This window comes from Natator depressus, chromosome 9 (genome assembly GCF_965152275.1).
Source record: "Natator depressus isolate rNatDep1 chromosome 9, rNatDep2.hap1, whole genome shotgun sequence".
Lineage (NCBI taxonomy): Eukaryota > Metazoa > Chordata > Testudines > Cheloniidae > Natator > Natator depressus.
The window spans coordinates 32,079,613-32,096,827 of record NC_134242.1 but is presented as its reverse complement, the minus strand read 5'-3'; the positions used below and the strand labels follow the sequence as shown (position 1 = coordinate 32,096,827).

General features: G+C 41.6%; 1 protein-coding gene across 3 annotated transcripts in view; it reads right to left on the bottom strand.

Moving 5' to 3' along the window:
- The window catches only part of TFDP2 (transcription factor Dp-2), a 152,086-nt gene that overhangs the window by 117,962 nt on the left and 16,909 nt on the right, over positions 1 to 17,215 (bottom strand). The window contains exons 2-3 of one of the 3 annotated variants that reach the window (XM_074963842.1): positions 14,509 to 14,634; positions 7,093 to 7,175 (exon numbers count right to left, since the gene is read on the bottom strand). The exons of 1 other annotated variant lie outside the window; for it this stretch is intronic. In XM_074963842.1, the coding sequence (XP_074819943.1) occupies positions 7,093 to 7,107 (15 nt within the window). In that variant the 5' untranslated portion in view covers positions 7,108 to 7,175; positions 14,509 to 14,634. Of the gene's footprint in view, positions 1 to 7,092; positions 7,176 to 14,508; positions 14,635 to 17,215 lie in introns of those variants that run through there. One more of the 3 variants, XM_074963843.1, reaches the window with a different exon arrangement.

Below are 17,215 nucleotides of genomic sequence, written 5' to 3'. Positions count from 1 at the left end.
CCCAGGCAGTATGGAGGACAAGGAGGAATCTACCTGCCTTGAATGTAGACTGATGAAGAGAAGTTGAGAATAGGAGCCGTGGGAGGATAGGAGCAAAGAAGGAACCTGGACATGATCTGAGGAGTGGGGGAGGGAGAGGGCCAAGGAATGGCTTTGGGGACAGAGGAAGGAAGTCTAACCACTAGAGCACACTCCCTACATAACTCACTCCCACGCTCCCAGGAACGTAACCCATTATTCCTCACCATTCCTTTGCGGTCTAGCAAATAGCTGTGAAAGTCACTGGCAAAATGTCTCTCTCCATCCCTCTCTAATGACAGGTTTGCATAGAAGATTCTACAACTAGCAATTGCTCTATTAGCTCAAGCGGTAGGGGACCATATTGTGGAGCTAAAGATCCCAACCCTGAAGACCACCCATGTGGGGGAGTCAATATGGGTCCACAGGCTGAAATGATTTTTTTCAACAAAAATGTTACATCCAAAAAACTACATTAAAAGAGCTTTCAGGTTGCAAATTCTAGCACTCAAAAGTTAGGAAATGCCAGAATTAAAGTTGTCTGTGCAGCGTTCATTTGACCCTTTTGTATCTATGCATTATGATAGTTTTTATTTACATAATCACATACTATTTTTTCCACAGGACCCCTGGGAACTGGAAGCACAGTGGTGGGGAGGAACTAGGAATTGCTGGGCAAGGAGACTGGAGCTGACTGGAAAGGGGAAGAGAGTGGGACGAGCAGCACTATAAAAGTACAAGACATAAGAGCTAGTAGGATTGTGAGGAGGAGAGAGGCAAGAGTTATGGTTAGTCTGGGCACCTGCGCTTTTAATGAGCACATCTTGATTTGTTAATGCTTTTAAGTTTTCAACTCCAGCTTTGCAATTGTACTTTTTTTTCGTGTTGGTTCATCATTGTGCTTAGATGGAATATTGGATGGAATATATGAAAGCTACATATAATTTTTTATTAAGATTTGAACTTAAGATTTTTCCTGTACTAAAGCTCAAAAACATTTAATTTCTCATTCTCTGTCCATGCAATGGGGAGGATGGCAACACAGTTTAAACGAAGTTAAGGTAAGAAAGAGAGACAACTATATGTAAAAATATAAAAGGAAGTGTCTCAGGTTTTTGTTCTCTATTGTAAGGACTGAAAAGATTTAAATTTATAGCAGAAGTTTAGCAATACAAAAGTGTATACAGTGTATTCAATACAACAGTGACACTAACTTTCACCACTAAACAAAGCATTCAGTGAAACAGATATGCTCATCTCAGCTCAAGCGTTACAATCCCTGACGACATAACTCTATTTGGATGTAGCCTATATACCAAAGGTTTAAAAACAGCTTAGTGAAGACCCAACTGAATCTTAGACAAGATTCAAAGTTAAGAGAAGTGGAAGGCCTAAAGGAACCTGAGTTTGTTCAAGCCGTCATGTTAAGTGAAAAAGGATGGCAGTTTGGTGCAACATCACAATATTGCATCAAAATACAAGCACATTATGTTTCATTATGATGTTTTTACAAGATCCAAGTCATTTTGGTACATGTCTACAGAAGAGGGGTATGTGGGAATGTCTCCCTTCAGCACACCCAAACTGTACCAAAAACTGGAACAACCCCAAAAAAGAAAAGATTGGCAACCCAATCCAGGGTAGGAATGCTACATACACAAAAAATTAAGTGCTTGCAGGTTTTGGATATATATTTAAAAGCTGAACAAAGTAGATACCGTTTCCCTTCAGTCAAGTGTTTCACAGCCTTGTGTTTAAAGATTGCAGTTTTAGCTGTGCCACACCCTAGCTCAGGAAGATATACAACTATACTGAACAAGAATGTAACTCCAACAAGCAGAGAAAATTGACAAGAAAATCTACATAAATTGAAGATAAGCCTACTTTCAAGAAGGAACTTTCACACTGAAAATTAGAGAAAAACACTTTTCTTTCATAGCCAATATTTTAAAACATTTTGAAAAAGATATTCTATTCACCTTTTGCAAGAATTTACACGTCTGAAGCGTTTTAAATCACTGAATTTCTACTTGTGAAGATATAGGATTAATTTAATCTGTGACCTGACAAGTTTCTTGTTCATAATTTCCACAACAAATGTTGAACATTTATGTTGCACCTTATGAATAAAATGAAACAATGCATATTGTGAAAGTGAATGGTCACCTATGAGTTTTGTACCTAGCAATTGGGAACAAGAACTAGAAATGTTTAAAGGGCAAATACATTTACTGAAAAACTGTTTTATACATCATCAAGCAGCGAAACAAACCTCATTTCCCCCTTTCTAGGTTACAGTATTTTTTTTTATTACAGTTTAACTAGTTTTCAGTAGTTCTACAAATCCCAGGTAAAAAGAGGTTTAGAATGCACCTGAGGAGCTAAAGAAATGCTGTCGGCTGTGTAGACAGTTAATTTATACCTTTCAGACAGGGGTTTCAACACCTCATGAAGAATTAACTGTATAAAGTTGACACTTCTGTAGTCTGAAAGGCAATTTCTTGTACCTTCTCAGAAACAGAGCTTTGAAAGGGCAAATCTGCATTCCTACAGTGAGTTCAAAACAATGACAAGAGTGGCCACTTGACTTAAGGGGATTATGGGACATTTCCAGAGGTCAATCAGAGCACAATAATGCAATATCTCATTCACACTGGTGCTGCGGCGCAGCAAACGTTATTCCACTAGCCAAGGTGGAGGACCAGCAGCACTGTAGCCGTGAAGTCAGAGTGCTCTATATACCTTGCCAGTGTGGACGGGTAGTGAGCGAATGCACCCGGGGCTCCTTTATTCCGCTGTAACTTGCAAGTGTAGCCAAGCCCTTAGGCCTTGTCTACAACAGAAAGGGTTTGCTTGAAAACTGATGTTGGTATATATAGCTATACCAGCAAACCCTCCAATAGAGATGCAGTTTATACCAGTAAAGGAGTTCTTTCGCTGGTATAACTTACTACCAGCTTCCCCAACTAAATAAACTATGATGCAAAAGCACATTTGTGTCAATATAACTGCATCTTGCATTAGGGCGTTTGCCAGCACAGTATGTCTGTTAGGGATGTGATTTAAAAACTTTTTTTTTTCTTTTTTTTAAAAGTAACACTCCTATCCGACAGTTACACTGACAAAAAACTTTTAAGAGTAGACCAGGCCTTAGGTATTTATATAATGACAATTATTCTTAGTTGTAGCGATCAGAGCTTGGCTTGTATGTAAACATTTTATTTGTTTCGTATTTATTTGCTTAAGTAGACTTTGTTTAGAAATGCCTACTATACCTCTTTGTTGAGACAAAGATTCTAGAGTAATTCCAGAAGCAACAAGTTATAATAAGTGGCTCTGGTAAAGATTCTACATTAAAATAAACACAATGACTTGGATGTTAATTTTGTATTAGTACAAAGCATTAAAATTAACAGAACAGCTATTACAGGTAGTTTCCTACAATACTGTGCAAAGGATTGGGATTCCTCAGTCACTATTACCATTATAGCTCACTCAATGATTTGCTGTAAGCTGAAGTCTGATGTACAAAGTCTATGGCAGAAGTATCTGCTCCATTTCAAATGGCAAAAAAAATTAATTTGAGCGATAGCAGTATAAAATTTTTTGTAAAATATAGTCTTATTTCTAAGTTCATCTTCAAGACTCAGAGCAGCTATATGCTCAGGATTAAAAAAATGTAACTAGGTACTAGCACCTTCCTGAAAGCATTTCCTAGGATTTTTCCTCCTCCAACATGGTCTGTTTATGCAACTGTAACAATCAAATTTATACAACAGTACATGGTCAGGTCAGAATTTAATGGTTCTAACTCACTAGAAAATATTCCCCCCCCTTAAAATTAAACAGGAATCAGTTATTTATCTGATTTTGTCTTGTGGATGGAGAGGTATCATGGTGTGACGTTGCACCCCATAATGCTTTATAGAAATATGCTTATGAGGGTAAATATGACACAACTGGAATATGTTTTATGCTAGATATGCCATGTAACATATCTTTACAAAGGTTATGATCTACTGAATATATTCATCCTGTTTGTATGCATGTATCATTTTTATATCTGAAGTTATGATGCACTGGCTCTATGCTTGTATTTAAAGTGTCTGCTGTAGGAAGCACATAAGACAGATTTGGTCAACATAGTGTGAAGGAGTTATTCCAGTAATTGGGAGTACTTAACTAACAATGGACTTTGGGAGACGCCAATCCACATCTTAGTTTTTCTGGGAACATTCAAACTAACATGTAAACAATGGCGTCGGCCTGCAAAAAGCTTAATCATTCATAGACATGTGACTTGCCCAGTTGGCTAGAGACACCATCTTGTGGCTGTGATGTTGCACAAGAGAAAGACTATATAAGGCCCTGGAAACCCCTCCATTTTGTCTTCAGCTGGATAGACAGCCCCTCCACCCCAAAGAGATGCCTGAAAGAAACTGGAACAAAGGGGTGTGAGCAAGGGCAGCAGGTTTGTAGAAATTTTGGTGGTGCCCAGAACCCCCCCGCCCCGCAAACTCCCCCCACACACCTGCCTAAGGCTCTGGGAGGGGGTCTGGGGTTCAGGCGATTGGGGTACACGAGGGGGTGGGGATGCAGGCTGTGAGAGGGAGTTTGGGTGCAGAAGGGGTGAGAGGTCAGGCTCTGAGAGGGAGTTTGGGTGCGGGGGTGTGAGGGGTCGGGCTCTGGGAGGGAGTTTGGGTTCAGGCTCTGGGCTGGGGCAGGGGATTTGGGTGCAGGAGGGGTGCAGGCTCTGGAAGGGAATTTGGGTGGGGGAGGGGGTCTGGAGTACAGGCTCTGGGAATGAGTTTGGGTGCTGAGTGCAGGCTCTGGGAGGGAGTTTGGGGACAAAAGTAGGTGCAGGGGAGAGGTGGGAGTGGAAGAGGGAGTTAGGGGGGAAGAGGTGCAGGATGGGGGTGATGGGTGCAGGCTCTGGGAGGGAGTTTGGGGGTGAGAGGGGGTGCAGGCGGAAATTTGGAGGCCTAAGGGTGTGTTTGCGGAGGGGGTGTGGGTGCAGGCTCTGGAAGTGGATGGGGGGGGGTTCGATGCTTACCTGGGGCACCCCCTCCGGCAGCAGCTCCTAGGCGGGGGGGTCTCCTCATGCTGTTGTCTCCAGGCACCGCCCATGCAGCTTCCTATTGGCCGCAGGGGCGTTTGGGGTGGGGGCAGCGCACAGCAGCACAACCCCCTCACACGGGCTGCAAGATCCTGCTGGCAGCCATAGTGGAACGAGCGCGCAGGAAGCGCTGCTGGGTGATGGTGGGAGCTCCCAGGCTGTTTTAAATTGCCTGGGGGCGGCAGGTGGGACAGGGAGAAGCGCGGGGGGAGTGTGTGGGGGGGGGGTGGAGGGGGGGGGTGGGAAACTTTGCTGGAGCCGGGCCCCTGGGACAGGAATATTCCTGGTGCCCAGGCACCACAGGTCCATAGAACTCGCCGCCCATGGGTGAGAGTGATTGCTGGACCCAGACTAGGAGAAAGTCTAGTCTGTAAAAGAAGCTTATTGGAACATCTCTGAGGGGGAGATTTACCTGCATTTAGTTTTGTACTGTATTAGGCTTAGACTTGCTTGTTTTATTTTATTTTCCTAGAATCATAGAATATTAGGGTTGGAAGAGACCTCAGGAGGTCATCTAGTCCAATCCCCTGTTTAAAGCAGGGTCAACATCGAGTAAATCATCCCAGCGAAGGCTTTGTCAAGCTGGGACTTAAAAACATTTTTGCTTGGTAACTTACTTTGTTCTGTCTGTTATTACTTGGAACCACTTAAACCCTACTTTTTAATATTTAATAAAATCACTTTTTACTTATTAATTAATCGAGAGCAAGTAATTAATTCCTGGGGGAGCAAACAGCTCTATCAGTGTTATAGAGGGCGAACAATTTAAGAGTTTACCCTGTATAAGCTTTATACAGAGTAAAATGGAATTATTTGAGGTTTGGACCCCAATGGGAACTGGATATCTGGGTGTTGGAGACAGGAGCACTTCTTAAGCTGTTTTCAGTTAAGCCTGCGGTTTTTGGGGGACGTGGTTCAGACCTGGGCCTCGGTTTGCAGCAGGCTAGCGTATCTGGCTCAACAAGGCAGGGTACTGAAGTCCCAAATTGCCAAGGAAAACGGGCTTAGAGGTAGTCCCAGCACATCAGATGGCAGTCCCAAGGGGGTCTTTGTGACCCAACCCATCACACATGGCAAATACCTCAAGAGGGATTTGAAGAAGGAGGAAGTACTAGCCTTACAAATGAGTTCAGAAAGCGTGTTTCATGCGTAAGGAAGCAGACAAGGCTGGCATCATTGGCAGAGGGGAGGAAATGGGCATGAGACCCAACACAAAATGAGATTAAACAGGGAGGGGGAGAGTTACATGAAGGACCTTAAAAGTGAGGACAAGAAACTTGAATTTGATGCAATGGAAAATTGAAGTGCCAGTGGAGATATGCAAAACATGGTGAAAGCTCTGGGCAAAGAAGCTTGGCAACTGCATTTTGTATGAACCAAAAGAGGAAGATGTGAGTGTAGGAATATCACAGGAAAGAGGTTGCAGTAATTAAGATGTGAGACAAAGCCTGGAGGAAGTTTTTCAGCTGTAGGAACTAAAAGGAAAGATTGGATGAAGGAAGAAAAATAGCAAGATTTGAGCTCCATAAACCCAAACTCCCATGACAGTTATGTTCAACCAAAACATTTAAACTGTCAATTAGTTGGAGGGGACTTGTGCACAGAAGACAGAACTTTCACAGGAGTTGGACAAAGTCTATAGAACTCACTCCTGAAAAAATGACCATGAAGCTAATCATTTTTCAGAAATAAATGCAAGACTTATTTCTTAGACTTAACATTTCTGTTAACAGGTAGCACAAAAGCTGAGGAAAAACACCTGCTAACTAATCAAGCTAATTCTATGGGCTGTGAAAGATAGATATTTTTAAAATACTGGGGAAGTGTTTATACTGTCATGATAGGGGGTTCTCATACACACAACACCTATGTACTATAATTTACACTAATATCACAATTAATTCCTGGCCAAATTCAAAAGGCCAGAGTTACTGGTAGACCTTTCAACTTATACTTACATTTTTTGCCGTCATGTCAGACAATATTTCTTTATATTCTGTAAAACCATAAGTTATCCTTTTTCATCTTCAAAATGTACATCCTGTTAAAAAGACAGATTTTAACACCTTATATAATTAAAATGGATTCCTGAAGTACATCACTAATTTAATGTATTACCCCATAGACTGTAAATGGGTGTCTTGGGTGGTGATAATTTTCAGTGACAGATTAAGCATCGCCTTGAGTCACATTTTGCAAGGCCGCTGGGAATGTAACATGGTTTAGGATAGCTATTAATGGTAAAGAGGTACCAAGTATATCATAAAGGCCTAACTATACTAAGCACTACTACTACTACTAAAAAAAGAAGCAGGCTACACTATTAGTAAGTGTTGAAACCAAAATTCCTGAATTGGTTATAGTGGGTGCACACTAACCCTAAACTGAAACTGAATGAATTCTCTCCATAACTGATAGATGTTCTGTAGGCCACCCAAGGACTTCCAGCAAAAACAGCAGAGAAAAGAATTGAGATTCCAGATTTCACATACAAAACCAAAAGAACATGCTTGTGGCCTTTTTTTTTTTTCAGGCCTTCTTTCAGCAAGAAAAAGTACAAACTCAGTTCTCTCTCATCTCTTTCAGATCTTTAAGAAATGAAGGATACTTACTTATAACTGGAATAGTCACACTCACGGGAACATGCCTGCCATTGTAGCCTAGTCTGTGGAACCTTCTCTAAGCAGTGCCTGTTGAAGTGCTCGCATGCCCCCTTCCACTCCTCCTGTCCCTATTTGCAAACGTTCTGAGAGTGAGGCTATAAAAAGGGGGCACACAGTGCCCTCTACCACCTCTGTTCCTTCCACTGTTGTCTCAGAGAAACTATCTGTAAAGACTCAAAAAGAAAAGGAAGGCAGAGAATGTGAAGGAAAAAAAAAATACGTCTCAAAGAACTCTGGTTATAAGTAACCAACCTTCATTTTTTCTTTGAGCGGCCTCTGTATATTCCCACTCATTGAATCATTTGGAGAATACCAATTTGTTGGATGTTATCAGATTCCAATGGCTTGCAAAATGAGTCAGACTGTCTCCAAACAAAAGGGTAGGAAAGACTAATGCCGATTGGCTGGCCACACTTGAGTCTCATGTCAAATTTGGGTTCTCCAATTCAACAATGATATAGTAGCTGAAGACTACTTTGACTTTGAGGTTGAAATGACTTTCTTCTCCTGGGTCTGAGAGGAAGCAAGCTGTTGATGCCTGTGTGACAAATAAAATACCAAGACAATGGAGGATTACAGAATTGCCTCTGATACCTAAACGAAAAAGTAGATTGTCTTCTTCTGGAAGTAGCATATAATCCAAGAGAATGAGCAGTCAATCTTGTCTTTTTAAAAAAGTCTCCAAAAGATCAGTTTTATTACTGAAGTCAGTCACCATAAAAGCAGAATGTCCTCAACTTTTAACTTTAGCTGTGTAGCCAAAGTAGAAGATCTTAACCAAGCATATCTTCTCAACGTGACAGTAGATGATAAAGCTCTAGCACCAGAATCCAAAGCATCAAAAGAAGCTCTAAGAGCATTCTATAAGTGGTCCTCTTATCCCATAAATGAAACTCAGAATAGGACACAGCAGCCTGATATTAGCTATCCTAATACCAGCCAAAGAAAACATCTTCCTCCCTAAGGCACCCAATTTCTTTCCCTCCCTGTCGTAGGGTGTAGAATGTGCTTGGCTTCCACCATACCTGTTTCTCATAGCTGCTACCACTAAAGAATCTGGAATGGGATGAGTAAGAAAATAAAAACACCTTATGTGGTAACTGGTACAGTTCATCAGCTTTTTCAGATATAGGTTGACAGGAAGCTGGAGTGGCTCAAATAGCTTTTTGTAGGTTGTAAAAGACTATCCAAACTAGGCAAAAATACTCTATTTTCTGAGGGAGCTCCCAAAATATCAGAAACAGGATGTGATGCTTCCTCCACTGTCACAGAAAGTAACTAACAATAAAGGAATATGATCAAGGTTGTGGAACTGGAGAGTATATTCTGAAGATGAAATTATGCCCACATTTTCATTCTGGGAAGAATCTGTCTGAATCACATTCTCTGACTGCTGCTGGTCCATGTGCTCAACTACTTTCTCATCTTCCTTTGATAGGATATCAGCTACTATAGTAGGAGTAGCAGATTCATCTGCAGCTACTGGATCCCAGAGGTCTTGATCTGATTTTTGGAAGCAGGCACACTTCTATATCAGGCATACTGGGGAGATCCCATAAATTCCTTACATGGGAGCTAATATGGCTATGGAGCCTGTCAGAACCCCAGTCTGGAAACATGCCCATAGGATGAGGAGATCCAAAAGATCCATGAGGTGGAATAAATCCTGACCTAAGTGGTTGAAACCTAGGCTCTTTGGGTTGTTCGGATCCTCTTCGGATTGCAGATCCGATCTCAGATCCAGAACAGATTTTTTTGTTTTTTGACAGCAACAGAACCTGAGAACAAGTCAGTCCTAAGGGAGGAAAAGATTTGCTCAGGGATCCCTTTGGAATCTTGGGAAGAGGCAACAACTATGGAGAAAAAAAAAGACAAAATGTCCTCTGACCTGCCCCTCTTCTCAGGAGTAGAGGCCCAAGAAATAAACTATCAGAACCTCTCTCTCTCCCCCCTCTCACCCCCCCACAAGAGAGAGCCTCCGGATCCAAATGAGAAGACTCATTTCCCTGTGGTAGACATTGATAAGCCTTTATCAGTTCTGATATTGATGCTAAAACCAATACTACTGTCTGTGCCAGTCTCATGCCTTTAGACATCTTTGGCTCCAAGAAAATCCTAGTATTTGCAACTTCAGCTGTTAGGCAAGGTTTGCCTTGTGGAAACAATCCTGACTTTTGTCTAGGAATGGAGGAGAACAGATCCCAGTCCCATGGATCCAATGAATCACCTGTACGAGATCTGGCCCTAACAGTGGTTGTCTTAGCAGCAGCCTTCTTCCTCAGAACCACAACTTATACCGTAGGAGCCTCGAGCAGATCTAATGCTCAGACTGCCAGAGCACACAGAGGTAATTCTGGTACCAATTCCAGTTGTCTGAGGCACCTTAATCTGGTCAGATGCTTAAAATGGAGCAGATACAACTATTTTTTCTTCATGCTCCAACTTCTCAAATCTGAGAGGCTTATCTAATAGGTCTTCCTGAAATAAGAGTGTGCGAAGTCTGTTCTGTCTCTCCTTACATGCTCTAGATATAAACCTAGAGTAGATAGCCTTTGCCAAGACATGTTAGTTACTTCACATCATTGTCCAAAGTTGGAAAACTGCCAGACAGGAAAGCACATCTTAAAATCCACTTTCTTCTTTTTTAGATCAGTCATCCTGCATGGAACCAAGCCTTAACCCAATATTAAAAATAACTATAACTCCTCACTCTAACACTATCAGTTATCAGTAAAACTATAATAGAAGAACAACTATACTTAAAAAAACAACAACCTATCAAAGCACCAGAGGAAAAAAGCTCCAGGTCCATCAGACCCAGTGAGGTTAATTTACATCTGGTGTTGCAGTTACCATGTTTCCTTTTATAGCCTCACCCTCAGAACATCTGAATGCTAAGGGGTAGGAGAGGGCACACAAGTGCTCCTCTGCCAGGCATCGCTTGGAGAAGCTTCCATCATGTAGATTGAATTAGTGGCACACACTCACAAGCAGGAATATGAAGAGCCTATATATAATGTATTCTTCCTCTCATGGAATAAACTATGGAGTACTGAACGTTACCAGAAATAAGTATTGAGCTCCCACATATAGGCGACTACTACCCTGAGTCACCTATGAAAATTTTCAAGAATTTTTATAAAGAAATAGTTCTAAAATTGGAGGCTACTACAAAGAAAAAATTCAAACTGATTACAGATTACTACTGACACACAGCAAGACTAATAAAAATATAAAATTGATTTTAAAAATTTACAAAATTAGATTTAGATTAATTATTTACTTAAAATAGTTTGTTTTTTTAAATAAACCTGTTTAAAATTAAATTTGAAATTGATAACATGTTAAGGCCTAATTTTACTATAATCTAATATAAATTATATACAAAAAATATTTAGGAGTATGTATTTGCTGCCAAGTTTTAAAGAAAGTCAAAACCACTGAACTGGTGAAAACCACCACCTAAGCACCTGGAACCAGAGGTTGCTGAAATGCTAAACTAGCTTTGGACAGCAGTAGCCTCTTCTGCAGGTAGAGAGAGAATATTTTTTGCAATAGAGCTTATTCAACTCGGTGACTAGTTCGTTCAAAGTTGAGACACTGATTGCGAGTTGACAAAAGCAGGAAAGCTTTTCTTCTTCTTCCAGTCTAGATGTGAGACAGCGAGATCTACTAGTTCTAAACTGAAGAACACAGTGACAAGAAAAAATCAGTTCAATTCATCACCTACACATACTTCTTTTGTTTAATCAATCAGTTTTAAATGTAAAACCTCTTTTGATAAACTGTTTGATAAACATTTTCATATTATCTAGTAAAGTTAAGGTAATTTTATTTAATAAATTCAAATGCTGCTTTTATGCATGTAATTGAATTTGAATTTCCATCCAAATAGAACCTGAAACAAAGCCACCAAGGAGTGGGAGAGCAGTACAGAGCACCAGCTGCCCAGTCTCAGTAGCTCCCCTCACTTACGCTCCTATCTCTCTGCCCCCCCCCCTCCAGTCACAGCAAATTTCCACCCCTCACCCTCTCTCCTTCCATGATGGAGAAAGGAGGGGGCTGGTCCACCTGGCCTCATTTCATTACACCCCTGGACCTACCTGGGTTCTGGAGTCTACGCTGGTAACTAGGAGGGTAAGTTGTAGAACACCCTAAGGCACTGTGGTCTAACTGCCCCATGTAGACTCTGCTGGTATGAACTAAAAGGTACCTAGTCACCCCAGCCTGTGGCTTGTGGTGACAAATCCAGTCCAAAACCCACAGGAAACCTCTGTTGCTTCACTTCTGAGACCTTGACTGTGCAGTCTGTGCATGTGACTCAGTGCCAGTGGAGAAGAATGTTTATACAAGTGTGTGTGAGCTTGCTGTGACCCAAGGACCTCTTGATGCCAACTGGCAGAGGGCACAAGTGTGCATAAAGGTTACAGGGATCCCCTGGGTCTGGTATTTACATACTAGTTCACCAAAAAGTGTCATGTAAAGTCTCTACTGAAAGTCTGTGTCACACTGGTGGTCATAATCTTGTAAAAATGTATTTGTGGATAATATATAATGATATGTATACACTGGAAATCATGTTCTTAAAGCCTTGAAGTGAAAGGCAGGTCACCCAGAGTAACATGTCTTAAAACAGGTTCCACCAGACAGGAGAAGGGAGACACACTTATCTCCCTGGCTGACCACCGTGCATGTCTTACGAGGGAAATCTATGTGCATTCTGAGTCAAATGCTAACAAAGAGACTGCGGGGACTTCAGGACGAGAAATTAACAGGAACAATGAACAAAGAGAGGAAGAACAAAGGACTGGTCTAATATAGCTAGGGGTGCAGAGAGATGCCTATGCATCCTTCATCTGAGGAGACAAGTTGCCAGCGGGCTTGGTCTTATGAAAGGAAGGTCTCAGCCATGCTGGTTGAAAAACCTCTTTGAAAAGAACTTCATGTAAACAGTACCTTATTAGACAAGAGGGCATTTTGTTAGTTTAGTAAAGTAATAGGATGCATGTTATTTTATATATAACCCATTGTTTCTGCAGGACAAGGAGGAGAAAGACACTGGCCTAACAGCCCCCACCCCACCCCTGAATTTTGATCATAGGTGGGTTGGGGAAAAAAAAACAACAAAACACCAACACACAACAGGTAGTTGGTGGGTCACCTTAGTGAAAAGGCTGGGAACACTAATCAAGTGTATTGAACTTGTCTACTAAAAATCATGTTTTTCTTAACTGAACAAATTATGTAACAGTTAATTTATGTTGCATTTTTGATAGTTGTGCAAATTATCTATTACATAATTTATGGTTGACAAGTCAGCTGTTTTCCTTAGCAATACTACAAGCACAATGCTACTTTGCAAACAAAGGATTTAGTCTAAAATTATGGTGTTGATTACAGGTAAAATATCACACAAGTGCAAGGCACCAATCTGCACAATATCTCAAAAATAGCTTAATAAAAGTGGCGATTTATTTTTTTTTCCCCCCAACATACAGAGTACCAGTAATTTGGAGTCAGGCAAGCTGAGACAGACATTTGGAGACAGCATCCCACAAATGTAAAATAGAGGTCTTGAAATCTGAAGAGAGCAGAGAACAAGAAGTGCAAGAAACTTTGTCAGATGTTTGAGGAAACAGAGGAGCAACTTCATAGACAGACCGAACATTGTAAAGCTTACTGAAGCTCTGTTCAGCAAATCTGCCATCAAAAGCCCCTGACAATGTACCCTAAAGGAGTATTTACAGTGTAACCTGAAAAATGTTAGAATCATACCAAGTTAGAGCCATCTACAGAAATTCTATTTTCCAAGAATATTTGAAAATTACATAAGAGAAAATAAAGATAAGCCAAAGATTTGGGATCGAATCACCATTGTCACCTGAGACCACAGATGCAGAAAATCAACATATTCGCTGTTTTCAGCAAACCACAATGGAAACACGAATTGAAATTAAGTGTACTTCTGTTGGATTGTGGGGCATTGGACTCTGAACTTTAAGACTATTAGCCAAGCAACATGGGAAACACTGGATAAATACAAAGTTTCCTTTGACCAGATCACTGCAGTTGTATCAGACAACACAACATATATGAAAAAGGCCAGGGAGCAGAGCAGAGCATGAAAGCGCATGCGACATGTGTTGTTCACCTAAACCTGGTTGGTGACGTGTGGCATAAAAACCTTGAAAAAGGAAATGACGTGGTTGTCGTGAAACAAACATTTACAGCCTGCCCTGCATGTAAAGCTTGCTTCTGTATGCACCAAGAAGATAAAGGAAATAGTCCAGTTATAATGTGCTGAAACAGTAGGTTTAACATTGTGTTTCCACTTAGCTCTCACAGAGAACTACATTTCCTTTTTCAAAGAAGAGAGCAATCACTCAAGCAGTTTGTGCGTTGCAGATGTCATCTATTTATTCCAGTTACTAGAAGTCCTTAAACAGCTGAATATCTTGCAAAGGTATGAACCACCTACCATTCATACCTTGACAAAATATGAAGAACCTGTGATATGCACATGCACGTGAGTGAAGAGCAGTGCCAACAAAGGTGAGCATGTAGCGGGCAAAGAAGCACTCCGTAATAGTGCTGAAAAAATTGAAAGATACATTCAGTGAAACTCTACTGCCGCATTTAGTTAGCCTGCAGCAACATTTTTCAATGCTTGTCTAGTATGTGACACAAATCAAACAAAATATCTCATCATACCTGAGAGAGAAGTGTCTGATGCTAATACACTTTTTCAAGATAATAGCGTAGCACTGCATGAATACCATGCTTACTTCAAAACTGTCCACAAAATGCGAAGTAACAACTTTTCAGTTTTGGAGAAATCTGAAACGAGATTGCAAACACTTGCCGTGATTGCTCTCTCATGTTTGACTATGTCAGTAAATAGTGCTGATGCAGAAAAATCATTTTCTGCATACAAAAATGTACTTCAGGATGACCAGTGTTCCACCAAGGTATAAAACAAACATCTTATACCAGAATAAACTTAAATATACAACTGTACCATGCACCACATGCCTGTCATTTCCTCTAGTTCTATTTTTAAAAGGGTGTCACTTCATTTCACATCATTATTGTTAAGACCAAATTAAAATAGTAAATAATAAAAAGATTCCTTTGCATCTCACCTGTGCTTGTAGAGGGAAGGGATTTATGTATATTTTATTTAAGGAAGTACAGATATTTGAATTTTCATAACTGTGACTTTACACATCATTTCTCCTAAACCCATTCATTTTGAGTAAATTTATCATGACTGTTCTGGAATTTTTGATAAAAAATGCCATGACAAATCTGCAGCCCTAGAGATGATGGATCAAACCTCAGGTTGGCTATAATTCTGCCCACTCTAAATTTATTGCTGGGGTGATTTTAAGAAACCATACAAGTGAATTAATGAACACTATTTCTGCTACATCTTAAATACTATCAGTCAAAACTGCCCCCCCATCCCCCAAAATCTAATTTTTGTGACAAAAATCTAAGACCATCAGAAGCATTTCCTAGATTATAGTAGCACTATAGCTCTGCTACGGTTAAGGTTAGGACCAAAATCCTGTATAAAGCTCAGTTGTTCTAAGTGCTCTAAAACCCATACGGTTAATCAGATGCCCTTGAAATTTGGTTCACCACATGGGGTCGTGTGGTATGGCCAGTGATCCAAATTTGAGGCCTTTTGACCAATGGTTCACAAGATACAGTCCCCAATTGGGGAGGTGGGGTAGGGTGACCAGATGTCCCGATTTTATAGGGACAGTCCTGATATTTGGGGCTTTTGCTTATATAGGCACCTATTACATTCCACCCCCTGTCCCAATTTTTCACACTTGGTATCCGGTCACCTGGGGGGGGGGGAGAGGAAGGAGGGGGAAGCAGATTTTCTTAAAGTTGACACATTCTGGATATGTTTTTTTGCTCACAGATAGAGATCAAACCAGCGCTCAGATCATCGCACCAGAATCACCACAACTGAGTACATGGCACCCACCAGCGCTTTGGCAGGGGATATCAAATTAAAATGTTAATTGAAAGAGCGTTTGCCTCTCCAGTTATGTACTCTAAGGGTATGTCTTCACTAGCAATGTTAAAGCGCTGCCATGGCAGCGCTTTAACGTGGTTGTGCAGTCGCGGCACTAGAGCTGGGGGAGAGCTCTTCCATCTCTGTAAAAAAGCCCACCCCCCTGAGGGGAGTAGCTACCAGCACGAGTGCGTGGCTCCCAGTGCTGGTGCACTGTCTACATTGCCACTTTACAGCGCTGAAACTTGCAGTGCTCAGGGGGGTGTTTTTTCAGACCCCTGAGCGAGAAAGTTGCAGCGCTGTAAAGTAGCAGTGTAGACAAGACCTTGGGCTTACATGCCTAATCAATTACACTGAGCATGTGTGGAGAGAGAAGCTAACTGAGGATATGTTATAGTCATTGGATCAAAGCACCACCCCAGGCACTCCGAATTCAAAACCAACCTAGGGCAGAAATCTAAAGTTAGAAAAAGCAGGCATAATGCTCCAATCTGACTCTGCCAAATGGCTGTTTTTTTAAATTAATTTATTTTAGGGAAATTTAATCTGAATAGCAGATGAGTATTCAGAAGGCACTGGAACTACTTTTTGAAAAGAAAAACTATACAAGCAAATACTTGCTGGGCGGAGAGGGTGGAAGGATGGGTCAGAAAGGGGGGGAAGGAAGGGAGTTGGGGAATGAGGTGATGGGGAGGGGATGGTGACATGGGGCAGTGGGAAGGAATGGGTGGGATATGGGGAGGAGAACAGGGGCAGGGGCACCTGTCAACCCACATTCCCCTCCTGTGTGCCACAATCTGGGAGCCTCCAGCTCATCTACCGGGGTGTAATTCCCTTCCCAGCCCCCGACGTGAGACAGATTCGGGGGTGGTGGGGGGGTGTTCTTGTGCCTATCTCCCTACAACATGTGTATACCACGCTCTGAGATTGCCACAGATGAGCAGGGTATCTAATCAGCTTTTCCCTGCGGCCCCCAGCCCCATCATGTGAGCCAGGTTCTGGAAGAGGCTTGCACTTCTCGGGTGTCTGATGCCCACTCTCTGCCCCACTGTGTTTTCACCAAGATCTCAGGGACCCTGCCCATCTATGTGGGACTGACCCCAAACCCCTGACCCCCATGTGAGCTAGGTTGGGAGGATTGGCTTTCTGGGGGTCTCTCTCTCTCCCCTCCTCCCCCATGTGAGTCAGATCCACTGATGTGGAGCAGTTCACACATCTTGGAGCTATAATTTCAGGCTGCCTTTAGTTCCATGGGGTATTCTCTTTCCGATGAGAACATCTCATTGGAGATGAATGCGCCACTTTACACTTCTGAGTATGCTATGCTACTGATGGATGTGCAGATCCCCTCTCCTCCATTCTCCCTCTAATTTCATACACATAATG